The 17,912-nt window shown below is 36.5% G+C and overlaps 1 protein-coding gene across 2 annotated transcripts in view; it reads right to left on the bottom strand.

Moving 5' to 3' along the window:
* The window catches only part of GPM6A (glycoprotein M6A), a 367,742-nt gene that overhangs the window by 31,510 nt on the left and 318,320 nt on the right, over positions 1 to 17,912 (bottom strand). For both annotated transcript variants that reach the window (XM_010344430.3, XM_003933867.4), the window contains exon 3: positions 10,854 to 11,010. In XM_010344430.3, the coding sequence (XP_010342732.1) occupies positions 10,854 to 11,010 (157 nt within the window). The remainder of the gene's footprint in view (positions 1 to 10,853; positions 11,011 to 17,912) is intronic.

Genomic DNA, 17,912 nt, shown 5'->3' on the forward strand with positions numbered 1-17,912 from the left:
GAAAAGAAATGTGCTATAAAGCCATGAAATGATGTGGAGGAACCTTAAATGCGTATTGATAAGTGAAAGAAGCCAATTTTGAAAAGCTATATACTGTGTGATTCCAACTATGACTTTCTGGGAAAGACAAAACTGTGGAAACAGTAAAAGCGCAGGGGTTAGGAGTGAGGGAGGGATGAATAGAGCACAGAATATTTTTAGGGCAATGATGCACTCTGTGTGATACTGTAATTGTTGATACATGGCTTTATACATTTGCCCAAATTCATAGAATATACAGCATCAGGAATAAACCCTGATTTAAACTGTGGACTTTGGGTGATGATGTGTCAATGCAGGTTCGTTGACTGTAACAAATGTGCCACTCTGGTGTGGGATTTTTTTCCTTTTTTTTTGAGATGGAGTCTCACTCTATCGCCAGACTGGATTGCAATGGCTCAATCTCTGTCTCCCTGGTTCAAACGATTCTCCTGCCTCAGCCTTCCTAGTAGCTGGGATTACAAGCACTCGCCACCATGTCCAGCTAATTTTTGTATTTTTTTAATAGAGATGGAGTTTTACTATGTTGGCCAGGATGGTCTAGATCTCCTGACCTCATGATCTGTCCACCTCAACCTCCCAAAGTGCTGGGATGACAGGCGTGAGCTACCGCGCCTGTCCAAGAGATTTTAATAGTAGAGGAAACTGCATATATGTAAGAGAAAGGAGTATATTTGAATCTCTGTACTTTCTGCTCAATATTGCTGCCAATTTAAAATTGCACTAACAAATGGAGTCAACTTTTAAAAACGAACTGCAATGCTTTCTTCTTTATTACTTTGCATTGGTCTCATCCACTCAACAAATCACGTTCATATACTTCAAGATTTACATGACGCATCAGGGTTTTCCACTTACTTAACTTCTCCATCCTGATCTAGGACACGGATGATTGCAGTACTCTATATTTCATTCTAATTCACACCTTCTGGGTTACTTGTAGAAGTTCTCTCTGGCCGGGCTTGGTGGCTCACGCCTGTAAACCCAAACCCAACACTTTGGGATGCTGAGGCAGGTGGATCACAAGGTCAGGAGCTCAAGGCTAGCCTGGAAAATATGGTGAAACTCCTTCTCTACTAAAAAGAAAAAAATTAGCCGGGCATGGTGGTGCACACCTGTAGTCCCAGCTACTCAGGAGGCTGAGGCAGGAGAATCACTTGAACCCAGAGGTGGAGGTGCGGTGAGCCTAGATTGCTCCACTGCACTCCAGCCTGGGCAACAGAGCAAGACTGTCTCAAAACAAAAGGAAGTTTTTTCTATCCTCTCAATCCAAGATCAAGAGCCCCTTTTACTCACCAATTTGTTAATACAGTTATACATCCTTTAAAGAAAGGAATACATTTTGAGAAATTCATCATTAGGCAATTTAGTCTTTGTACAAACATCATAGCATATACTTACAAAAACCTAGATATATAGCTTGCTAAAAACCTACACTAGGTGGGACAGCCTATTGCTTTTAGGCCATAAATCTACGTAGCATGTTACTACACCAAATACTGTAGGTAACTGTAACATGATGGTAAATATTTGTGTCTCTAAACATGTCTAATCACAGAAAAGGTACAGTAAAACTATGGTATTGTAATCTCACAGAACCACCCTCTGATATGTCGTTCTGCACTGATGAACACATAAGGGGTGCATCACTGTAATTAAAATTTCCTCTGTGCCCACAACGTGTACTGTACTGGGCCTTAGGTCTAGTCAACAATACTTCTTTTTTGTTGTTGTTTATAGTTTTTATTTTTGATTAATTTATTTATTTATCTATTTATTTTTTGAGATGGGGTTTCACCATGTTGGCTAGGCTAGTCTTGAACTTCTGATCTCCAGTGATCCACCCGCCTTGGCCTCCCAAAGTGTTGGGATTACAGGCGTGAACCACCACACCCAGCCTTAACAACAATTCTTTATCACAGACTTAAATCACCTCCTCTTTGTGAAACACTGTAAGCTCCATGCATGCTCATCAATATGTTTGGCATGCATGAGTTCATGCACACGTCTCCCATGTATTCTGACTATACTAAGGGCACCCCAGGGCCAGGGATTCTGTTTTGTTTCTTGATTAATCCTTAACAACTCATCATGACATATCAATCCTTGTAACAGATCCTTAAAATAAATAAAATGGAGCCAAAGATTTTATTTTTTCAATTGAAAACAAAATTCAAATAAAGTCAAATTATATAAAAATAAAAGCTTTGGCCAGGCTTGGTGCTCAGGCCTGTAATCTCTGCACTTTGGGAGGCCAAGGCAGGCAGATCATCTGAGGTCAGGAGGTGTTTGAGACCAGCCTGACCAACATGGTGAAACCTTGTCTCTACTAAAAATACAAAAATTAGCCTGGTGTGGTGCCATGTGCCTGCAATCTCAGCTACTTGGGAGGCTGAGGCAGGAAAAGTGCTTGAACCTGGGAAGCAGAGGTGACAGTGAGCCAGCTGGGCAACAAGAGCAAAACACCGTTTCCAAAAAAAAAAGAAAAAAAAAAAAAAAAGACAAAGCTATTGGCTTAGTAGAATATATATTTTTTCAGCAAATATTACTGCAGAGAAAACTTCCATTTTGTGACTATGAACAATATAACATAATTTTAATATCAGGGTTACTATAAATGCCGGAGAAACATATTTCTTTTTCTTTTTGAGATGGAGTCTTGCTCTATCCACCAGGCTGGAGGGCAGTGGCACCATCTCGGCTCACTGCAACCTCCACCTCCCAAGTTTAAGCGATTCTCCTGCTTCAGCCTTCCGAGTAGCTGAGATTACAGGTGCCCATCACCATGCCCAGCTAGTTTTTTTTTTTTTTTTATTTTTAGTAGAGGTGGGGTTTCACCATGTTGGTCAGATTGGTCTGAAACTCCAGACCTTAGGTGATCTGCCCACCTTGGCTTCCCAAAGTGCTGGGATTACAGGTGTTAACCACTGTGCCCCAGACTGAGAAATGTATTTTTGACCAGTGTTCCCAATATAATAATGCTAGCCTTACTAATTCTTCAGTGAACGTTGAACTTTAATATCTTTGAAATACTTAGTTTCCCCATAAAGCAATCTTAAAATAGAAACTATAGTAGTAGTTAATCTCAAAATGAGAAATATAGATAAAGAAATGGAGTTTCAAAATGTTGTGAAGCAATATCTTTTGTAAAATGTTATTGATTGAAAGGCAAAGTTCTGAAAAAATAGCTCTTGAGTTTTTTCCAAAAGTAATTTTTAAAATAAATGTATTTACATAAAGATTTTTCCCAGTACAGTAAGCATACAATTTCTGGTTGCAAAATAAAGGCATTCATTAACCAATCAATATTTAAATGCCCATTAGTAATCTGTGGTTATTATTTCATCTTTAGTAGTCTATTTAAATAATAACTATTACATGTTTGAAAATATTTGGCATACTGAAAGAGTATCTGAGTAATTGAATTAGCCAATTTAAAAACCATATTTTTCTTTGTGAAGTGTCACTTGAAAGTGTAATATTGAGGCTAATCACACTGACAACAGTTAATATGAGTGAATGTATCCAGATTGTATTCCTGGGAGTCATCAAGTTTAAGAAGCTGAGGTTGAGCATTTGCTATCCTTGACATTAATTTACGGTTTTATTGCAAAATTTGATTGAAAAACCTATACTTCGAGATGCCTTCATCTAAACTATGCTATATTTGTAAGTAGAAATTAAAAATTCATAAGTTATGGAGATATTTTCCTAAAATTTTTCAGAGGGTGTCACATTCTATGATTTAATTTTATATTAACAAAGTTAGAAACTTGAAGATTTTAAGTATTATGCAAAAACAAAATCTAGGTCTGTAGACTATTAACCTGCTATAGACAGGGTATTTATTATAAAATAGATTTTTATGTAATTATTTTAATATAACTACTCTGTTTAGGAAAGCATGGGTCAGATAATGTGTGATTTCATGTGTTTAGTTTTTCTTTTTCAGTAAAAGTACTTTAGACACCCTCGATATGATGTGATGAGAAAGATACATCTCTGTAACCTTCCTCCTCATAACTCAAACCCCCAATCCAATGAGGAAAACATCAGACAAATTACAACTGAAGTTAATTTACAAAATGTATTACTTAGGTAACACCCCTTAGAACTGTCAAGGTCTTTGAAAACAAGAAAAGTCTGAGAAAATGTTGTAGTTCTTAGTAGTCTAAGAAGAGACATTTAAATGTAATATGGTATCCTGAATGGAATACTGACACAGAAAAAGAACATTCTGTAAAAACTAAGGAAATCAGAAAGAGGCATGGACTTTTATTTAACAATAGTGTATCATTATTGGTTCATTAATTGAAACAAATATACCATATTAATGTAAGGTGTCAATCATAGGGCAAACTATGTTTGGTATATATAGAAACTGTACTGTCTTTACCTTTCTGTAAATCTAAAATTATTCCAAAATAAAATGTTTACTTAAAAATACTTCAGAATTATAAAAAATGTAAGCAGTCATAAATTATACAAAATTATATCCTAGGACAATCTGATATAAGAATATACAAAAGTGTGTGTTTTTTTTTAAGTATTGGCCAAAGAGTATATGCAATGACTAGAATCATCTTAAAAATCAAAAACAAACAGATAGAAACAAAATAAAATGTTCAACATTTTGAGAAGTTATTTTTATTTTAAATGAATTTCAGTCACAACTCATGGTGATCCACATGATGCAAACTTTGTATCAATTTTCCATTTCTGGCTGCTGTAAGTCTCTTGTGTTTAAAAATCTAAACTAGATGCTTTACACAGAGTTTTCCATGTTATCAATGCCATCTTATGAGACTAGCACAACATTTCTGTCAACTTTTACATTAGACATCAGAACAAATAAGAACTTCGTTTTTTCGCATTTATTTCTTTCTATAATTTATATACCAGCATAGTTAATATCTCAACAGTTACACTGAGACTGGTCCACTGTCCTAGTAGTTAGAGCTCAGTTCTGAAGCAGTATGTGAGATCTACGTCAGATGCTTGCAGCAAATAAAATTCTGCTCCTTTTTCCTCACGCAATGCTTTTTGAAACATTATTTTAAAGTATCACCCCTATGTTTGAAGAAGTCTACATCCTCCTGCACCCCACCTCCAACTTTTCCCTACTAAGAAACCAGTTAAAGTCTATTGTTAAAATCTGAGAATAAATGATGTTGCCTTCCCCATGTTAGATTTGGAGTTTCCTAGAAGGAGGCAAGGCTTCATTCTAGAAATTCTGTTTCCACTGTTTGGGTTCAAATGTGTGTGTGTGTGTGTGTGTGTGTGTGTGTGTGTGTGCCTGTGTGTGTGTATGTGCCTCTGTGTGTGTGTGTGTGTGTGTGTGTGTGTGTGTGTGTGTGTGTGTGTGTGTTTAAAAAGGCTAAATTTTAGGGAAAGTCTAGAACACAAGAGTTTCTTTACAGTACTTAGAAATTTTTCTTAGGCCTTCTTACAGCTAGTTATCAAAAGTCTGTTAGTCACAGGAAGGCATCTTAGACTACCAAACTCTTTCACATCCTGCAGGGTATTCTTGTATTTGTAAAAAGAGGCAATTCATGACTGTCAATAAAAGCGAAGGTGAAAATGAGGACATCTCTGTAATGAAAAGCTTTCCAATGACCAATGAATGATCTTACTAAGAAGCAAAACAGAAAATGACTGTCAACTTACAAAAGACCCTGTGAACAGAAAACTGTCCTATTAAATTAACCCAAATAAACCATAAAATGGAAGGGAAGACCTAATCATCAGGTTAGTGGCATGGGCTCTGTGCTGGATGCCTGAATTCAGATCTGACTTCATCACCCACCATGTACCCCAGGCAAGTCAATCATCTTCTCCAGGTGGCAGCTGCTTTATCTCTGAAATGAGGACAATTCTAGTATCTACATGACATAGTTTATCGAAGGATTCAATGTCCTACAATTTAGTATAATAGTTACAGTATGGGCATATGTAAGTGCCTAACAAATTTTTCCTATTAATATTACTGAACTTATTAGTACCAAAATTTGACTTTAAGCTATGAAATGGAGCTGTGAGTTATAACATACAGAATAGATTTTAAGATAATTATACAGAGTATGTCTTAAAAATAGTCTAATATACTTTGGTGAAATCTACCAACACATGTTGCTAATAAGACAGGTGTTTTAAACTAAACAAATAGAATAAAGGTTGAATATCCTTTATCTGAAATGTTTAGGGCCAGAAGTGTTTTGAACTCCAGATTTTTTCAGATTGTGCAAGAGTTGCATTAGAGTTACTGGTTGAACATCCAAATACACATAGCCAAATCTGCAATGTGCCAATGAACGTTCCTTTGAACATCATGTTGGTGCTCAAAAAGGATTACATTTTGGAGCATATCAGATTTGGGATTTTCAGGTTAAGATATTCAACCTTTTATCTCTGAAACAGGGTAACAATAGCAATCAGTCAATTTTATCGCTTTAAAAATTGTATATGAGAACTGCTTGCAGTGGCTTATGCCTGAATTCCAGCACTTTGGAAGGTCAAGGAGGGTGGATCACAAAGGCAAGAGTTCAAGACCAGCCTGACCAACATGGTGAAACACCATCTCTACTAAAAATACAAAACTTAGCTGGGTGTTGGTGGTGTGTGCCTGTAATCCCAGCTCCTCAGGAGGCTGAGGCAGGAAAACCGCTTAAGCCCGGGAAGTAAAGGTTGCAGTGAGCTGAGATCATGCCACTGTACTCCAACCTGGGTGACACTGTCTCAAAAAAAAAAAAAAAAAAAAAATTTGCATATGGAAGCACATTGCTGTTATAATAAGACTGTTATGAGTTGAATTGTGTCCTCACAAAAGTCAAATGATAAGATTCTACCACTAGGTATCTCAGAGATTGACTTTATTGATCTTTAAGGAGTTGAAAAAGAAAAAATTAGGTCATTAGGGTAGACTCTATTTCAATGCGACTGCTATCCTCATAAAAAGGGGGAAATTGGGACACAGCCTTTCAGACAGGAAAAACACCATATGAATGTGAAGGCAGTGATGGGTGGTACTTCTATAAACCACTGGATGTCAAAAATTACCAGCAGTCTACCAGAACGTAAAGGAGAAACATGGAACAGGGTGTTCTTCACAGCCCTCAGGAAAAAAATCCACCCTAGTAACACCTTGGTCTCAAACTTTTAGCTTCCTGATCCATGAGACAATGAATTTCCGTTGTTTGAGTCATCCACTTTATAGTACCCTGTTGTGGTAGCACTAGCAAACTAATAAAAACACTTCCAAACGTTATTGTTTTAACTCTCAGAGCAGGTAAACTTATAGAAACTAAATTTATTAAACATTCCATAGAGTTTAGTACATTTAGGAAATCTATTACTTCAAAAGTGTTGCATTTAAAAATCTAAATGTCAGAAGAAGTATAGATAAATTCTGAGATCAATAATGATGTCATAGTAGCAATCAGCAATTTATAGAAATAAGAAAATTGGGGATGGGTGCATATATCATCCCAATATTTCAAAATGTGACTCTCTGAATGTCTCCTAAGTAGCAATAGAATAAATATGTTTTGGTTTAAATTTTAAAAATAAAATATGGTTAAAGAAAATATTTCTACATTAAACTTAATTAGTTCATGTTTAATGTATTCAATAACATGTATTTGAATGTACTCAATTTGGTGGCATTTAATATTTGAGGTAAATACATTTTGTTACTTAAAATATTTTAAGAACTTTGTATAATGTTTTAATAAAGTAGTTAATAATCATTTACACCCCCAGAATTTAATATTGTGGTTTTATGTTTTTTGTGCCTCAAATTCTGGATTTTGAATGATAGATAGCATTAAAATGTTGTAACCAACTTGAATTGGCCGATATTGAATGAGAGGAAATGCAGAATACAGATCAAATTATGCTTTCACAGGCATTCATTAAGTAAAGGGAATATTGATTATCACTCTACATTCAGTGATACAATGCTGCTTATTATTATTTTTTTTTTTATTTTTTTTTTTTAGAACAAGTCTTGCTCTATCACCCAAGCTAGAGAGCTGTGGCATGATCTCGGCTCACTGCAACCCTGCAACCTCTGCCTCCTGGGTTCAAGCAATTCTCCTGCCTCAGCTGGGACTACAGGTGTGTCACTATGCCAGGTTAATGTTTGTATTTTTAGTAGAAACGGGATTTCACTATGTTGGCCAAGCTGGTCTCGAACTCCTGACCTCCTGATCCACCCACCTCGGCCTCCCAAAGTGCTGGGATTACAGGCCTGAGCCACTACCCCTGGCCTGCTGCTTCAAAATTAATTGTGTTTTTTTCTGATCTAGTTTCAAGTAGTAACCCTTTTCCTCTTTATGCAACAGAGAGAAACAGGGATAGAATAACAAGCTTCTGTTAGTATTAGCCAAGGAAGATTTTTGTATAATATACTTGTTGCAAAAAAGAAAATTCCACCCTTTAGTTTATTCAGTATTCCAAGTAGAGTTGAACTGAGATAGCTTCAAAAACCAGACACACTCGAAGCTATGGAACACAGGCAAAACAGGTTAACAGGTGGACTATAAGATACAATCTGCCTATAAAGGGAAAAAAAGAAGAAAAAGAAAAAAAAAGCAGCAGCAGTATAATAAAAATAAGTAGCAGGAGAGGGTGGAAGATAAATATTTCTTTTCCCCCTCGATTCCATGGAGCTACAAATCCTGCGTAATATGAAAGCTGGGGTGGGGGTCGGGGGATGGTTGGCAGAGGGGAAGCGGGGCAGGGTTCTGCAGCACTGGCTGCAGCCGCCACTGTTTACTTCTCAGTCTTGGAGCTAGTCCCCTTCCTGATGGCAGTGCTGGGACACACAGGGTATGGTTCCCAGCCTCACCCGCTGCACTGCTGCCTCTGCAGAATGCAGGGGAATGCAGCTCCTACTCCCACCTCTGCTCTGCTCTTTCCAGGGTGTCAGGGAGGTGTTACAGGGGTGGGCGGGGCATCTTGCTGGGCGGACACCCTGGAGGAGCCCACGCAGCTGCTGCCAGCCTTCTGGTCTGTTGGGTGGCAGTGGTGACACAATTGTTGCCATTATAGAAAAGAAAAAACAAACAAACAAACAAACACGTGGCTTATGTTTTGCTTCGAAAATTCCTATTTGAAATACTGTAAGATGCTTGAATGGCAGGCAGATAGCCAACTGCATCTCTCTATATACAGATATGCAGTTTCTTCTTTGTTTTTTCTTTTTGCTGTGAAGTAATTTTCAAATTCTGAATGAAATAACACAATTGACTGCACTTTTCCCGGCAGAGGGTTATCACCTTATGGTAAGATGTGCTTTCATACCCCCTTATCTCTATTTTTTCATTAGGGCTTTAGCATCACAGACTCCTTGAACTGGAATAAACTTGAAATGATCCTCATTTTGTAAATGAGGAAACTGTGATCCATAAAAGGTGAGTAACTTGCCAAGGCACACCAGTGGCATTACAACGTTAATGTTCCAACAGTAAGAAAAAATCCCATTACTCTATAACTCAATTTACTGTAGAAGAGATACATAACTTAAAATCGGAACTTGCCTTTTTACTAGAGAAATTGCTTAGGCATACCTGAACATTGGACCACGAATTATTCATATTTTAATTTTTCATGAATCCAAGATCTCTGTGTAACTAACTTTCTCCGGATCTATAATATGATGTTACTGATTCAAATAATTTCAATAATAAGGCACAGTTTAAAGCCTCTTAGTCACATTATTGGGATTCTAGTTCTACTCTGACTCATATATTTTACCGCTGGGTATTATGGTAAGTTTTGTCCCAAACCAAAAATAGATGATTCTTTTAAGAAATAATTCCAGAGACCACTACAAATACCCACAACTCAGGTAAACTATCTCATCAGATTGTTATTACTGTTGACCCTGAGAAACATAATAAAATGTGTTAGAAACAGGTTAAAGTTTAAAAGGTTTGCTGGTTAACAGGTACTTTTTAATGTTACTGTGAGATTAAAGTAGTTTATATTATTCCTTATTAGTATTATATTACTTAACATGTAATATAAGTAATATTTAGTAATAAGTAATATTCACCTTTTTAATATGAATTATATGCTATAACTAGACACTGTTACATAACATTAGAAAAAAGTAAAATACGTCTGTCAAGAATGGAAGCTTCAACATTTCATTATAGAAAATTATTTTGCATAAAAAGGCAAAAGTACTTTCAACCATATTACTTTTTATTTTTACCACTCTTAGACATTAATAGATAAGCATTGTCTGTATTGCAAAACTTTAGAGTAAGACTATAAATTTGATTTCCCATTAAATATTGTATCAATTAAAATTTAAGGCTGAAATTAATAGAATTATTCAGTTAATAGAAAACAGAAATTACATGATATAGCTATCCTCAAATTTACAGTAAAATACAGAGATATATGTTTAACAAGAGAGAGGCACATATATTGGAGATATAATTGGTGATGAATTGGAGATAAATTGGAGATGAATTTTTCTGGGATTCTCATGAGAACCACAAAGCCCTTTGGAAAAAAAAATTCATAAATCAATCTACAGTTTTGCTACCTCTAGAAACAAAACTAGTTGTGCTACATAGAATCTGAGGATTTGAAACTGATATTTCACAAGGAATAATCTTACTTTTAAAAATAATATTATCAATATTTAAGATAACCATCACAGAAGGAAATGTTACTGTGTTAAAAAACAAACAAACAAACAAACAAAAAAAAGCACTTTAATTCTTAGAAGATGAATACAAACACCTGTGTGCTATTTAAATAAATGGACATTAAATACTGAATATAGAGAACCAACATACCCAAGCGCTCACACATCTGCCACAAGTGGTGATTTTGAAATCCCCATAGAGATCTTTGATGGCACCAGTTGTGAAGAAACCTTCCACCATCAGCAAAATGCCATACACAAAGAATGCAGCTGCGATGCCGTAGATCACATACTTAAAGATGTCAATCCTGAGAGAAAAGATAAAGGGATTTATTGCAGTAACTTTTTATTGCTGCTATGCAGAAATTGATTCTCACATACTCATGATCCTTTTGGAATGAAAGTTATAGAATATTTATATGCATAACGGAGGTTGGATTTCAAAAACATGTTTGCTTCATATATCTAATGTTTATACATAAATTCTGTGCTGCCACTTCCAATATTTGTTGACAAGAGCGTTAGCGTTTTCATGTTTGTAAATTTCTTCCTCTTCTTTTAGTTCACACCAACGTAAGCTGGAGTTTGCTCTTTTATTTATTTATATATGTATTTGGAAACAGAGTCTTGCTCTGTTGCCCAAGCTGGAATGCAGTGGTGCAATCTCGGCTGACTCCAATTTCCTGGGTTCAAGTGGTTCTCCTCCCTCAGCCACCAAGTAGCTGGGATTACAGTCATGTGCCACTATGCCTGTGTCTTTTTAGCAGAGACAGGGTTTCACCATCTTGGCCAGGCTGGTTTCAACTCTTAAGCTCAGACAATCCACCACCTCGGCTTCCTAAAGTGCTAGGATTCCATTCGTGAGCCACTGCACCTGGCCTATTCATTTATTAAGCAGTATAATCATCATGCAATTCCTCCAATTAGGACAAAATACCAAATGTAAAGATTTGTGTATGTAACACTGTTTTTCAAAACTTACGTCAAAGGGGAAGAAAGCTTTATAATTAATGATGTAGTTGTTTTACATAAAATGATATAATCCCATATTTTGTCATTACAGATAGTCAATTATAGTTCTATTCTATTTGGTACTCATCATAAACATCATGTGTATTTTTAGTAATAATGCAAATAATAAAAAGATATGGTTTTACAGATAAACATTGAAAATGAAGTCTTTTAGGCAGAATCACTAATGGATATCCTGTGGAATTGGGTCTGAGCCAAGATATGGCATACTTTTGCAGTCACAAGGGAAGGTTCTTTTTATTTTCTTACATATACATTTTCTTAAAATTGATTGCCCAGTTGAAAAAAAAAAAGCCCATGTGGCTAAAATAATACATTTATCTAGAAAATGTAGAAATGTGCACACACAGAACTGATACATGGATAACAGATAGCTATATGGATAGATATATAGCTTTTATTCTTTGCCCATAGCTCGGTAACTACAAAATGAAATTCAAGAAAATAAGAACAATTAATTTATTTACAAATTAAAATCATTTGCATTTCCATGTTTTGAAAACATTCATTTCATATATATGCTCCAAATAATATCTTTTAAATCTGTAGGAATATTTATAGTCTTAGGTGTAGCCTAGAATCAAATATTCCATTGGGATTTATTTATTATACATATATCTGTATGGTCAGTAAACATTTTACATTCATTGTAATCAGAGTTGAAGAAACAGCCAGTTAAAGGCAGATGTGGCAATATCACGAACTAAATGCTATACAATAGTTACTTAACCTAAAAAATAGGTTATATTTAATACTGAGAATGTATTAACTACGTACATTTCTTTGGATAGAGACCATGACGTTCTAAGTAAAAGTTAATGTAGCACCAACATATGAGTACCTGTTGATGCTAAATATTTTATTGAGACTGCTAGGTGAATTCAGTAAGTATGAAATAAATTTACATTTTCAATCAACCCACCAATCTTCCTTTGAACTTGTAATTTCCTTCATAAATCAGATTTATGAGGGTATGATTTCCATAAAAGATATGATTTCCATTTATTTATTTATTTATTTATTTATTTATTTATTTATTTATTTTTCAAGACACTATCTCCCTCCCAGACTGAAGTGCAGTGACATGAGCATGGTTCAGTGTAGCCTCAACCTCCCAGACTCAAATGATCCTCTGGTCTCAGCCTCCCCAATAGCTGGGACTAGAGGTGTGCACGACCATGCCCTGCTAATTTCTTTTTTTTTTTTTTTTCTTTTTTTTTTTCGTAGATTGAGAACATGCTGCCCAGGCTGGTCTCAAGGGATCTGAACTCCTGGGATTAAAGAGCTCTGATATGGTTTGGCTGTGTCCCCACCCAAATCTCATATTAAACTGTAGTTCCCATAATCCTCGTGTGTCATAGGAGGCACTCAGTGGGGAGGTAGTTGAATTATGGCGGCAGTTATCTCCATGCTGTTATTGTGAAAGTGAGTTCTCATGAGATCTGATGGTTTCATAAGGCGCTTTCCTGCTGCTTTGCTCTGCACTTCTTTCTCCTGGCTATGTGACAAACATGTTTGCTTCCCCTCCCACTATGATTGTAAGTTTCCTGAGGCCTCCCCAGTTGTGCTGAACTGTAAGCCAATTATACCTCTTTCTTTTATAAGTTATTCAGTCTCAGGTGTGTCTTTTATAGCAGCATGAGAATGGACTAATACGGGATCTGCCAGCCTCAGTCTCCCAAAGTGCAAGAATTTCTGAGCCACTACAGCCAGCCTTCCTTTAATTTTTGACATCTTTACTCAAATGTAAGTTTCATAAAGGCAGGGGTTTTTAGCATTTATATCAACTACTATATCTTCAACTAGAATGATATATGACAGTGCTGGATAAAAAACCTTGAATTGGGTGGGGGCAGTGGCTCAGGCCTGTAGTCCCATCACTTCGAGAAGCAGAGATGAGAGGAGCACTTGAATCATGTGTTCAAAACCAGCCCAGTCAACATAGCAAGACCCCCATCTCTACAAAAATTTTAAAACTAGACAGTGTTACTGGCTGAAGGCTGTAGTCCTAGCTACATGTGAGGCTAAAGTTGGAGAATTGCTTGTGTTTAGGAGGTCAATGCTGCAGTGAGCTATGATCACCCCACTGCACTCCAGCCTGAGAGACAAAGTGAGATCCTATCTAAATTTTAAAAATATGAAAGAAAGTAATTATTAAATTAATACACATTTAATAAGTAATCACAAAAGAGCTATTGAATGAGAGAAGTGTTTAACAAAAGTCTTTTAGTTCTTTTTTTTTTTTTAAATTGCATTTTAAGTTTTGTGGTACATGTGAAGAACATGCAAGATTGTTGCATAGGTACACACGTGGCAGTATAATTTGCTGCCTTTCTACTCATCACCTGTATCTTGGATTTCTCCCCATGCTATCTCTCCCCAACTCCCCAACCTCCACTGTCCCTCCCCTATCTCCCCCCAACAGACCCCAGTGTGTGGTGCTCCCCTCCCTGTGTCCATGTGTTCTCATTGTTCAACACCCACCTATGAGTGAGAACATGTGGTGTTTCACTTTTTGTTCTTGTATCAGTTTGCTGAGAATGATGGTTTCCTGGTTCATCCATGTCCCTACAAAGGACACGAACTCATTGTTTTTTATGGCTGCATAGTATTCCCTGGTGTATACATGCCACATTTTCCTGGTCCAGTCTATCATTGATGGGCATTTGGGTAGGTTCCAGGTCTTTGTTATTGTAAACAGTGCTGCAATGAACATTCGTGTGCATGTGTCCTTATAGTAGAACGATTTATAATCCTTTGGATATATACCCGGTAATGAGATTGCTAGGTCAAATGGAATTTCTATTTCTAGGTCCTTAAGGAATTGCCACACTGTCTTCCACAATGGTGGAACTAATTTACACCAACAGTGTAAAAGTGTTCCTATTTCTCCACATCCTCTCCAGCATCTGTTGTCTCCAGATTTTTTAATGATTGCCATTCTAACTGGCGTGAGGTGGTATCTCAATGTAGTTTTGATGTGTATTTCTCTAATGACCAGTGATGATGAGCATTTTTTTCATATGTTTTTTGGCCTCATGTATGTCTTCTTTTGTAAAGTGTCTGTTCATGTCCTTTGCCCACTTTTGAATGGGATTGTTTGTTTTTTTTCTTCTAAATCTGTTCTAGCTCTTTGTAGATTCTGGATATCAGCCCTTTGCCAGATAGGTAGATTGCAAAAATTTTTCCCCATTCTGTTGGTTGCTGATTCACTGTAATGACTCTCTTTTGCTGTGCAGAAGCTGTGGAGTTTGATTAGATCCCATTTATCTATTTCACCTTTTGTTGCCAATGCTTTTGGTGTTTTGGTCATGAAGTCCTTGCCTATGCCTATGTCCTGAATGGTTTTGCCTAGGTTTTCTTTTAGGAGTTTTAAGATGTTAGGTCTTATATTTAAGTCTTTAGTCCATCTGGAGTTAATTTTAGTGTAAGTTGTCAGGAAGGGTCCAGTTTCTGCTTTCTGCACATGGCTAGCCAGTTTTCCCAACACCATTTATTAATCAGGGACTCCTTTCCCTATTGCTTTTTTTTGTCAGTTTTGTCAAAGATTGGATGGTTGTAGATGTGTGGTGTTGCTTCCGAGACCTCTGTTCTGTTCCATTGGTCTTTATCTCTGTTTTGGTACCAGTACCATGCTGTTTTGATTACTGTAGACTTGCAGTATAGTTTGATGTCTGGCAGTGTGATGCCTCCTGCTTTGTTGTTGTTGTTGTTGTTGTTGTTTTTATTTATTTATTTGTTTGTTTTTTTTATTTAATTTTCTTATAATTGACTTGGCTATGCGGGCTCTCTTTTGATTCCATATGAAGTTTAAGGTGGTTTTTTTCAGTTCTGTGAAAAAGGTCATTGGTAGCTTGATGGGGATAGCGTTGAATCTGTAAATTACTTTGGGTAGTATGGCCATTTTCATGATATTGATTCTTCCTAATCATGAACATAGAATGTTTCTCCATCTGTTTGTGTCCTCTTTTATTTCCTTGAGCAGTGGTTTGTAGTTCTCCTTGAAGAGGTCCTTTACATCCTTTGTTAGTTGTATTCCTAGGTATTTTATTCTCTTTGTAGCGATTGTGAATGGCAGTTCATTCTTGATGTGGCTCTCTTTAAGTATGCTATTGGTGTATAGGAATGCTTGTGATTTTTTGCACTTTGATTTTGTATCCTGAGACTTTGCTGAAGTTGCTTATCAGTTTCAAGAGATTTGGGGCTGAGACGATGGGGTCTTCTAGATATACAATTATGTCATCTGCAAATAGAGACAATTTGACTTCCTCCTTTCCTAATTGAATACCCTTTATTTCTTTTTCTTACCTGATTGCTCTAGCTAGAACTTCCAATAGTATATTGAATAGGAGTGGCGAGAGAGGGCATCCTTGTCTAGTGCCAGATTTCAAAGGGAATGCTTCCAGTTTTTGCCCATTCAGTATGTTATTGGCTGTTGTTTTGTCATAAATAGCTTTTATTATTTTAAGATACATTCCATCAATACCTAGTTTATTGAGGGTTTTTAGAATAAAGGGCTGTTGAATTTTGTCAAAGGTCTTCTCTGCATCAATTGAGATAATCATGTGGTTTTTGTCTTTGGTTCTGTTTATGTGGTGAATTACATTTATAGACTTGCATATGTTGAACCAGCCTTGCATCCCTGGGATTAATCCTACTTGATCATGGTGGACAAGCTTTTTGATGTGCTGTTGCAATCAGTTTGCCAGTGTTTTATTGAAGATTTTTGCATCTGTGTTCATCATGGATATTGGCCTGAAGTTTTCTTTTCTTGCTGAGTCTCTGCCAAGTTTTGGTATCAGGATGATGTTGGTCTCATAAAACAATTTGGGAAGGATTCCCTCTTTTTGGATTGTTTGGAATAGTTTCAGAAGGAATGGTACCAGCTCCTCTTTGTAGGTCTGGTAGAATTCGGCTGTGAATCCATCTGGACATGGGCTTTTGTTGGGTGGTAGGCTGCCTCAACTTCAGACCCTGTTATTGGTCTATTCAGGGTTTTGGCTTCTTCCTGGTTTAGGCTTGGGAGGATGCAAGTGTCCAGGAATTTATCCATTTCTTACATGTTTACTAGTTTATGTGCATAGAGATGTTTGTAATAATCTCGGATGATGGTTTGTATTTCTGTGGAGTCTGTGGTAATATCCTATTTATCATTTTTTTATTGCATCTATTTGATTAGGCTCTCTTTTCTTTTTTATTAATCTGGCTAGTGGTCTGTTTATTTTGTTGATCTTTTTGAAAAACCAGCTCCTGAATTTATTGATTTTTTGAAGGTTTTTTGTGTCTCCATCTCCTTCAGTTCTGCTCTGATCTTAGTTATTTCTTGTCTTCTGCTAGATTTTGAGGTTTTTTTTTTGTTCTTGCTCCTCTAGCTCTTTCAATTTTGACAATAGGGTGTCGATTTTAGATCTTTCCTTCCTTCTCATGTGGGCATTTATTGCTATATATTTTCCTCTAGACACCGCTTTAAATGTGTCCCAGAGATTCTGGTATGTTGTGTCTTCATTCTCGTTGGTTTCGAAGAACATCTTTATTTCTTCCTTCATTTCATTGTTTATCCAGTCAACATTCAAAAGCCAGTTGTTCAGTTTCCATGAAGCTGTGTGGTTCTGAGCTAGTTTCTCAATTCCGAGTTCTAACTTGATTGTACTGTGGTCTGAGAGACTGTTCATTATGATTTCCATTCTTTTGCATTTGCTGAGGAGTGATTTACTTCCAATTATGTGGTCCATTTTAGAGTAGGTGTGATGTGGTGCTGAGAAGAATGTATATTCTGTGGATTTGGGGTGGAGAGTTCTATAAATGTCTGTTAGGTTTGCTTGTTCCAGGTCTGAGTTCAAGTCCTGAATATGCTGGTTAATTTTCTGTCTCATCGATCTGTCTAATATTGACAATAGTCTCCCACTATTATTGTGTGGGAGTCTAAGTCTTTTTGTAAGTAATTAAGAACTTACCTTATTTATCTGGATCCTACTGTATTAGGCGCATATATATTTAAGATTTGTTGCTTTAAAGTCTCCTTTATCAGAGACGAGAATTGCAACTCCTGCTTTTTTTTACTCTCCATTTGCTTGGTAAATCTTCCTTCATCCCTTTATTTTGATTCTTTGTGTATCCTTGCATGTGAGATGGGTTTCCTGGATACAGCATAACCATGGGTTTTGGCTTTTTACCCAAT

Source organism: Saimiri boliviensis, chromosome 3, assembly GCF_048565385.1.
Source record: "Saimiri boliviensis isolate mSaiBol1 chromosome 3, mSaiBol1.pri, whole genome shotgun sequence".
In the NCBI taxonomy this organism is placed as follows: domain Eukaryota; kingdom Metazoa; phylum Chordata; class Mammalia; order Primates; family Cebidae; genus Saimiri; species Saimiri boliviensis.